Consider the following 9,579-nt stretch of genomic DNA (forward strand, 5'->3'; position numbering starts at 1 on the left):
AACACTTCTGAGAAAACATATAATAACCAAAAATCTTTTTTGAAAAAAAGTAGGTAAGCCACCCAGCAGTAACTCAATTTGGAAAGCGCTTATTAAGTATTAAGGGCGATTAGTTAAAATTTATCGCAATTAAGTATGACGCCAATAGCATAGTGGTATATGTGCATGGTGGCGAATCCGGAGAGATGCAGGTTCGATTCCTGCTGGGTGTCTTACTTTTTTTTCAAAAAATACTATTTCGATTTGTTATAATATATTTTCTCAAAATTATGTATAACACTTATTGTAAGAATTAATACCTCAATAAATAAATGTGATAAACTACCCTCGACAGCCGCCGATATTAGCCTTGTGTTGGTATAGAATAGATGCGCTGTTATAAATTAATAGGAAACTCTCAAAGTTCCTTTACGTGCTCTTATAAAATTGGTATACCTAGTCATATTATAATAATAATATTATTATGACATATATACCTATATATATTGTATTCCCCTGTGAATCAGTACATTAGAACTTTCAACTTCTGATCGGACTGAAATTTTTGTGGATGATACAAAATCCTTACGATATTTTTTTCAATCGGCAAAATATGCTGATCAAAATATAATACTTTACAACCAATGTGACAATAAAAACTGTGTCCATTCGCAGTGTAAATTATTAATATGATATGCAGGGAACTCATAAATAATGGGAACTGAAATACCTAACTGGTAAGAAGATAAACAGAAGTTAAAGATCCGATATAAACTTTAACACGTGTCAAGAATACGTCATACGTCGAATACTAACAACTGCTCTCGGTTTATGTATTGACGCTCATTTAATATTGTTGTATTACACACACTATTGCACGTGCATAATGCGTGTTTCATTTTCGTAGGACACTCACACATTCAAAACCCTGCATCAAAATGTATCGTATTGAATATAGCCTATCGTAATTCTATTTAATATCTGTTCTGTGATGATACGCCTTCGAGCGGAGTCTAAGAAAGATTTCAATCAAAGATGTTGGAAGCTGGAAAACGGGATAATCGCTGCACAATTAATCTAGTGATCCAGTGGTAACCGAGAGGTAGAAAACGTCCGATAGATAAACCAGACCGTACAGGCCACTGCTTCGTCATAATTTATTCAATTCATCATTCATTAATTAGTAGACAATATGTTTTAATATTTTTGTCGGTATCTACCCATATAAAAGCCCAGATGACACTTTGGGGAAAAATCCGACACAGACTTAAATTTAATATTATAAAAAAAAATATTTTAATAGATAAGTAATAATTTTAATAAACAATTAACGAGTTTCATACAAATTTACCTACCCCTACCTACCATAGGGTCTTCATATCGAAAGAAAATTAACGATATCAAAGTATTGAATTATTGATTCAAAAAATTTTGATACTTTTTGGACGACCCAACCCATGCCCAACTACGGAAAAGTTTAGTTTGCACCAAACATAAAAGTTTTTAAAAACAGTATTTTTATCTACATAAATAAAGTAAAATTAAATAATAATAGTAATTTTTAGACATAGGTACACTAAATTTAGTTTTTTCATTTTCAAAGATATTAGATAGCAGCACTGTAAGGAGCTTATGTTTATTTTTGTTGTGTTGTGTCATTAATGCCAACCGTGCTATAATAGTATTTGTACTATATTTTTAGTCTGCGTACTATGAGTAGGGACGCCCAAAATACTATAATTTTGAATATCGGATAATAAATATTTGTACTATATTGTTGGTCCGCGTACTATGAAATATTAAAAAGGTGTAAATACGCCCAAAATACTATAATTTTGAATATCGGATAATAAATATTTGTACTATATTGTTGGTCCGCGTACTATGAAATATTAAAAAGGTATAAATACGCCCAAAATACTATAATTTTGAATATCGGAAAAAATACGCAAAAAGTACTAAAATTTCAATATTCCCGTACCTACTATAACTTGGTGCAAAGTACTATAATTTTGCAATATAAGAAAATTTGTCAGACCAAGAAAAAAAGAGGTAAATAAATCCTTTTGACATTTAAAATAAAATTGATTGAATACGCCGGTAAGCATTTTTGGTCAGAAGAGGTACCTAAATAAAAAAAGCCCCGGAATTTCTCAATATACCCGTTATTTTTTTGTGAAAAACAGTTGTAAACATTTTCAACAGAATCTGTTGACAAAGATGACAAAGCGTAATATAATTCGGTGATTAAAATGATGGCAACAACGTGTTGTGTTGACATTAGCATCAGTCAGAGTCAGCTGTCACCTGTCAGTGTTATCACCGGTCCATGGCTATCACTAGTAGTAATAATTAATTTGTTACTATCAGTGAGTTATCACTCTCAGTTTTCCATGTCCTAGGAATTCATAGGAATGAAATATTTATTAATCAGTCAGTGTCAAGGTGTTATGAATATTGAATCATTAAAACGAAAGCATACAATAGCCAACACATAACGGGGATATTTTATAACGGGAGTGACAATTAGTATTTTTAAACTACCGACATTTGTAATACAAAGCTAGTGTATCACATATTATTTATGATGACTCCCTCCTGCGATTCTCTAGAGCCAATTCCCAAGGAAAATTGGCCAAAATTGATTGAAAAATCAAGAGAAAAGTGGCCTTTTGGACTGACTGCGTACAATATGTTAATGACACAGTGTATACATTTGAAAAAAATCGCGGATTATCCTGTAGAAATTTTCGCACCCTTTGGAGATCCTGATAATGGAATCGTCTGCATCTTGAGCCTAGTAAGTTATAAAAACACTGCCATCTATTCTGTAATTTCAAACATTGAAACAGAAAATATTGCCCGAGAACAATTGCATTCTAAATGAAATCAATTAAAAAAACGGTATAAATCGGTTTTTTTTTTTTTTTAGATTTATTAATAACCATGTCCTTGCTTTTTCGTACAAGGTGGTCGTTAGTAATTTTGAACAGTCACAAACACCCAGGCTTTGAGAAAAACACATAAATATTTTTGTCATGACCGGGAATCGAACCCAGGAACTCTCGGGTGGAAGGCGAGCGCCTTACCAACTGCACCACGAGAGCCGCCGGTATAAATCGGTTATGGGGAAGCCAGCGGCAAACACATTTTGAAAATAGCCGATATACTGGATTATTTGTTAGGTTAGGCTAGGTTAGGTTAGGTTAGGTTTTCATTAATGAAATTCATGAATTTTGCCAAAATCGGCTGACAATTAGTGCGGTTCCCGCCTGGCTTCCCCATAACCGACTTGTACCAAAAAAACTTTTCAGATACCTATAAATACCTATAGTCAGTGACGATTACTCCATTAGAGCATTATGGGCACGTGAACCCCCAATCAAAAATATAATATCCAATTATTATAATGTTATGATAACACATGCATAATATGAAGCATAGCTCTCGTCCAAACGAGGGCAATGTTCTGTCTTCACCGTTTACTTCGGGGAATCAGAGATCAGAGAAATAACTAGTTTTATATCAACAATCTGTTATCCATTTCAACCAGATTGTAAACTTTTATTTCTTCAATTCTTGACTGACTATAATAAAAATGACACGAATATTTATAATAACAGTAAATGCAGTGATTCAGGCTATTAACAAATCGATTGGTTCTAGGGTCGATAAATTTTTCAGACTAATGAGCCACATTCAACTTTTCGTTCTACTTTATGTTTAAACAATATTAATGAAAAAACAATTTTTATCATTTCAATCTTTAAAAATACAGAAATTTAAAGTACAAGACATGAAATAAAGATGTATCCCAGTTAATGTGACTTTTGTCAATATTTCCAGAACCAGGATTTGAACCCGAACCCCATAACACGTTAAGCGGACACTTTATCACTCGTCTATCGCTGGCGCTCAAAAACGTGACATAGAATATCTATATACCTACCTACTTAATATTTTTTTTATTTTAGATACCAACTGCTTATGAAATATCAGTGTTTTGCTTCAAATGCGACACATCAAAACTAACAGATGCATTGGTGAATACAAAACATATAAATTGGACAAAAAGAGTTATGTTCTGCAACATTATGCAAGAACATATACAATGTGTTCAAGATGCACTTAATAAATTACAGAAGATTCCCACCACTATGGAGACACAGATCGTACACTTGAGCAAAGACGAAGCAATGCTATTTGACACGCAGTATGTACCTAAAAATGCTTTACTTAACAAATGTTATCATTACACCTGTGATTGATATTAACAGAGTTCTGTAACATTGATCAGAGTGTAAATAAGTACATAAGTATGTTTAAATTTCCTTTTTTACATACATAAATATGCTCGTCGATAGCCGCCTTGTGTATAGAATAGACCCACTGAATTAAATAATTAATAATTTTCATTTTATAGAAGCAATCATCACTAATGTTGTATTACCAAAAAAGTAATGCAAAATCAAATGCAAATCATTTTAAAATTTTCATTGTGAATCATTGCAAGCAGCCTCCATTGTTCAAAAGTTAACATATTTGTTATTTAACTTTTTGGTAATACATAGAATATAATTAATATTCTCCTTAACTCAATTCTTTTTCTGTCTTCTTTTCAGACTTCCAGAAGATGTGTCTCTACAGATATTACCTCCAGAAATGGCTGATGAACTAAACAATGCTTGGCCTCACAAATATCCTGGCTCTTTGGAGTACTTCAGAGGTATGCTGTCTAGGGGAACCGTTATCGGAGTTGTCAACGAAGGTGTCAGAGCATGGGGACTTGTCAGCGGTAGAGGTTATCTTCACGGCATTACCACAAAACCGGTAATACTTTTATGAATCAAAACAATTTTAAGTTTTATACTATTTTTTTACTATTTGAGTCGTATTTGGCGACCCAGATTTCACCTTTCTGCATCTTCAGGCATACACACACTCCCCAATGAGTGTGTATTTACCATTAGTGGGTATGTATAGTGCCTGAAGATGCCGAAAAGCGAAACCCGTTCATTTCATCAAACCATTATCATTCATTAACGTATCGTACATTTCTTTCTGTTGGGTGTTCAACAGTGGTACATTCGTTCGAACTGATTGATTCAATGCATCTCGATCATATTCACGTTCACGTTCCAATTCATGATTGAAAGCGTCGTTCATTCCACGATGTGGCGTTGGCATTTCTAAATTGACTAACAAACTGCCGCACATGAGGTAACACATGTATTTGATCAAAAGCAAAGCCTGGTTATGTATCTCTTCATTCACCTCGAGATCGAGATTCCCTGAACTGACACGAATTCGATGTAAAATGTCTTATATAATAATCTAATAATGTGCGTATATGACTTGGAGATGCAGAAACAATTGCTTCAGCGATTGTCATATCCCAATGAGTATCGTTTTCAAGCAAATTGAGCTGTTGACATGAAGCACGAAATGTTGGGCACACTACACCATTGACAGTTAGACATTTTGACTATCATTCTTTCTTTCTTTTGTTTGTTTGTTTCTTGTCTATTGTTTCTGTCATGTATCAGAGATGGCGTTGTATACGGATTTAAATTTTTTGTGATTTTCTTACTTTTCGAATGCTTTTCATCGCTCAAATTCATCGATATCAGTCAAAAGCCGTTCCACACAAAATGTATGAGTATTTATTTTTTCCGTGATTTATCCGATGTTTTAATAGTTATTCTGCTATTCGGAGCGAAGACAAATCCAACAAATCAAAGATCATACAGATCGGTCCAGCCGTTCTTGAGTTATAAATGGTGTAACTAACCTGACATTGTTTTATATATATAGATATGTCCTGTAACATTTCACTGTAACATAAATTATAAAGTCGATGGCAAAATAATTACAAGATAAAAAGAACTTTTTATATACCATGTTTTTAAATTTTCTGTTGAATCATATAAACTTGACAATTCTATGTATTAATAAATACTTTTTGTACTTAATAGAAATACTGAATAAATATAGAATACTGAAATGTCATTTTGACATATATTCATATTGATTTCCATAGTAACGCACGTATATATTAATAATTTAGTTGCTAGGACTGGACACACAAGAAAAAATGTGTACTGGACAAACAAGAATACGAGTTAATAAAAACGTGGTAATTAATTTCTTATTTGTGTATTACAGGAACATCGACGTAAAGGCTACGCGCAGTTGATAGTAAAAGTGCTGAGTAAACGACTCGCTGAGGAAGGCCGAGAGGTATTCGCCTGCATCATGAAAACAAATGAACCATCAATGAAGCTCTTCAATGATCTTGGCTTCAAGACCATGCACACGGTCACCTCTTTAACGAGTACTTAATTATATTATTACCTATATAATATATTTTGGTCAGTAGTATTTTTCTAGAAAAAAAGGTTCCAGAACGCTGGTTTTGTGAACTGGCATAGGGGAGAGTTTAGTGAAGTTATATAATATGTAGTGACGAGGGGTGGAAGTAGGCTATGATTCGACATAAATAGTGCACACTAAACTTTCTCAATCATACTTATTTGTTTTCATTGAACTAAGAATACAATTTGCAGATGATGCTGTTAGGTTTTAAAATTCAATTAAACCCTGCCTAAGCTAAACCATAATAGTTAAGGTATGCTTTAGGTGATCCGACAAAAAGAGTGCACACTTTTTCAGTCATACTTATTTGTTTTCGTTGAATTAAGAATGCATATTACAGAAGGGGGGACATGCTCAGCGTACGTCAAAATGGAGCTTTTATGCTATTTTCAAAGCATGATCCTGGACATAAAAGCAATGAATAGAATGTTTATCACATTTGAATTGTCAAAGACATAGCTTATAATCAGTATCTTTTAAAATGCTAATTCTTGTCAAATTTGGGATCAATATATTTTTTTATTGTAAATATTTCACAATAATAATGTCGATATAAATTTTACTAATGGTTTTATAAATGCTTTTAAAAATTAATAAATATAAAAAATCTTAACACCACTTCACATGGACGTACTGAAATATGACTATATTCCAAAACATTAGAGCGAGAGGTTTAAAAGAATACTATTTTATGTAATAAAAATACTTTATGCAGTCATCGAATGTTTAAAATAAATATAAAGGATAATAAGGCTTCAAAATTATGTAAATAGATTATCTACAACGTTTAAGGAATGTCCAGGATCATGCTTTGAAAATAGCATAAAAGCTCCATTTTGACGTACGCTGAGCATGTGGGCCGTTAAGTCCTGCCTATCCAAACCATAATCTACAAAAAAAATTCTTCTTTAATAATATAATATAAAATATCTAAAATTATGTATATGGTTTAATGGCATAATTTTAGATATTTTAAAGATAAACGAATATTTTTTTACTATTATCTACTATGGCTTGGATTAGGCAGAGTTTAATTGAATTTTAAAAACTAACTAACAGTATCTACATATTGTAGTCTTAGTTCAATGAAAACAAATACATTTGACTGACAAAGTTTAAGTGTGCACCATTTATGTAGGATCTTAACAGCCTACAACCCTTCGCCACTGATTCCCGGTGAGATCACAACCTATATAAATATATTGTGTAATATTTTCTCAAAACTGGGTATTTCTGTGATTGTTTCACAGCTTCTTGGTTTATGTATATGAGACATTTTTATATACCGCAAGAATTACACAATTAATGTGAACAAAATTGTCATATTAAATTGATACGAAAATTCCAAAATACAGAAAAATAAATGCTAACTTAATAAAAATAATGCTGCTAATAAGAGGTCCAGGTTACGCAAAACAAGCATCTGGAATACCGTTCTGATGCTTTCCAGCGGAAAAATGGCACAAACATATTATATCTTTAGTAAGAATAAGCCTTCTTTAAATACCCTAATAATTTCACGGTGTATATCCCTGTAATTCTATAGATATGACCAATATTTTTTTATAATCTTTGTTACTTTTGTTGATTTTTAATAAACAATTTTTTATATATTAACATAAACATGTGAATTTTTACTATCCATAATCTACAGTCACGATCCATATCAGCGTATAATTATATTTCCTGACAATTGAATCTACAACAAGAGCAACTCGAGTCAAAAAAAAATCACTAATTTTAAAGTAGAATCTAAAAATATTATAAGTAGGTAATAATTTATTTATCGGTACTATTTTTTTTTTTTGTACAAAGCTGTCCTAATATATGACCACGTTAAATGCAAATACAATTAGATAATAAATATATACACAATAAACATGGCAAACAGTCTGTTTCGTATATATATTCAATCTTACAACGAATATGAGTATCTTTCCTGAAACGTGGGAAATGTCAAAGGTTACTCTAATTCATAAGAGCTGTACAGAGTAATCAAGGAAGAACTATTTTTTATTACAACGTTTTTCTTAGATCGTATTCTTATTTGTCCGGTACAAATCTTCCAATCGATTTTTAATTAACTTCCCGACTAGCTAGACATTTGAAACTTTTAGAATATATCAGAACACGATGCCAATGCATTTTTTTAATACTTTTAGCCATCTTTAAGTAGAATTAAATTAATTTTCAGTTAATTCTGTTTTGTATGAAAAGGTATTTCGGAAGAAATCCTAATCCAATCCATTATTATTGGTTGCTAGGAAATTATTAATATATACATGCGTTACTATGGAAATCAATGAGTGTCAAAATGACATTTCAGTATTATTTCTATCAAATACAATTTTTTTTGATCGTTTTTTTTTCGAAAATTTTCGATTTTGATCGAAAATTTAAAAATGTTGTATATAAAAAGTTCTTTGTATCTTGTAATTATTTATTGAATAGCTATTCTCTCTGCACCAGCAAAAGTTTTTGAAATTATCATGCACAGGTTTGATTTATTTCTTGATTTCTTTGAGAATTGAATAATTTCTTATATAAACAGCACGGATAGCCTGATAGTTTTCACTGATTATGCATTGTCAATACTGGATAGAGGCCACCGAGTTGGATTATCAGGTTATTCGCGAATTATTTGGTGAATCATCAGCAATATTATGTTCTCTATCAATCGCAGACATTTGGCCCTCATATTCCAGTGCTTAAGCCACTGGTATTTCATCCGGGGTCTCCGGAATCAACTCTCGGTGAAGTTACAATATATTTACGTGATTTTCTCAAATCCTGGGTGTTTGTGATTGTTTTACTTACATTACTACATTACTTTTTCACTATACTACTATCATTGGGCCTCATGGCCTGCTGTAGTGCTAAAAAGAATATGTAATATATTGTATTTATGCGCCAGGTAGTCGTTTTGTGAGTGGCGACACAGTAGTGTAAGAATTTAGATATGCAAATGACAACACTATCAATTTAGTCAGGTGTATTGTGCTTTATCTTTAATTTATGTTTAACTATTGTTTATCTTAGACGCGAGACACTGTTTAAATATTGAGGCGAACGAATTTACTTTACTAGAGAGCGTGATGAATTTATCTTGATCTACACGTAGAGATACGTGGATTTAGTATTATTTATGTTAGAGGAACGAACGCTGACTGACTGAAGTCGACAGAAGGTCGGCTTTTATAGATACTCCCTTATCCTTATCCTCCC

At 32.1% G+C, this 9,579-nt stretch overlaps 1 protein-coding gene across 2 annotated transcripts; it reads left to right on the forward strand.

Annotated features, from left to right (window-relative positions):
- The first annotated feature begins 2,212 nt into the window (after positions 1–2,212).
- On the forward strand, positions 2,213–7,971 carry LOC147067454 (uncharacterized). 2 transcript variants are annotated; one of them, XR_015071450.1, is made up of 5 exons: positions 2,213–2,779; positions 3,954–4,192; positions 4,602–4,809; positions 6,145–6,541; positions 7,378–7,971. XR_015071450.1 is itself a non-coding variant. In XM_085953727.1 (4 exons), the coding sequence occupies exons 1-4, from the start codon at positions 2,564–2,566 to the stop codon at positions 6,319–6,321; spliced, it is 840 nt and encodes a 279-aa protein (XP_085809853.1). In that variant the 5' UTR covers positions 2,249–2,563; the 3' UTR covers positions 6,322–7,971. The 2 variants fall into 2 exon arrangements, 1 of the variants encoding a protein (XP_085809853.1); XM_085953727.1 differs by having other exon boundaries at positions 2,249–2,779; positions 6,145–7,971.
- Positions 7,972–9,579: the final 1,608 nt, after the last annotated feature.

Source organism: Rhyacophila brunnea, unplaced genomic scaffold, assembly GCF_057557595.1.
Source record: "Rhyacophila brunnea isolate RB1 unplaced genomic scaffold, BYU_Rbru_1.0 scaffold_4, whole genome shotgun sequence".
NCBI lineage: Eukaryota > Metazoa > Arthropoda > Insecta > Trichoptera > Rhyacophilidae > Rhyacophila > Rhyacophila brunnea.

Excerpts from the sequence above, each read along its gene's own strand:
- LOC147067454 (XM_085953727.1), top strand. The coding sequence starts at position 2,564 with ATGATGACTCCCTCCTGCGATTCTCTAGAGCCAATTCCCAAGGAAAAT. Across the intron at positions 2,780-3,953 it reads TCGTCTGCATCTTGAGCCTA|ATACCAACTGCTTATGAAAT; the intron begins GTAAGTTATAAA and ends TTTTTATTTTAG. Across the intron at positions 4,810-6,144 it reads ACGGCATTACCACAAAACCG|GAACATCGACGTAAAGGCTA; the intron begins GTAATACTTTTA and ends TGTGTATTACAG.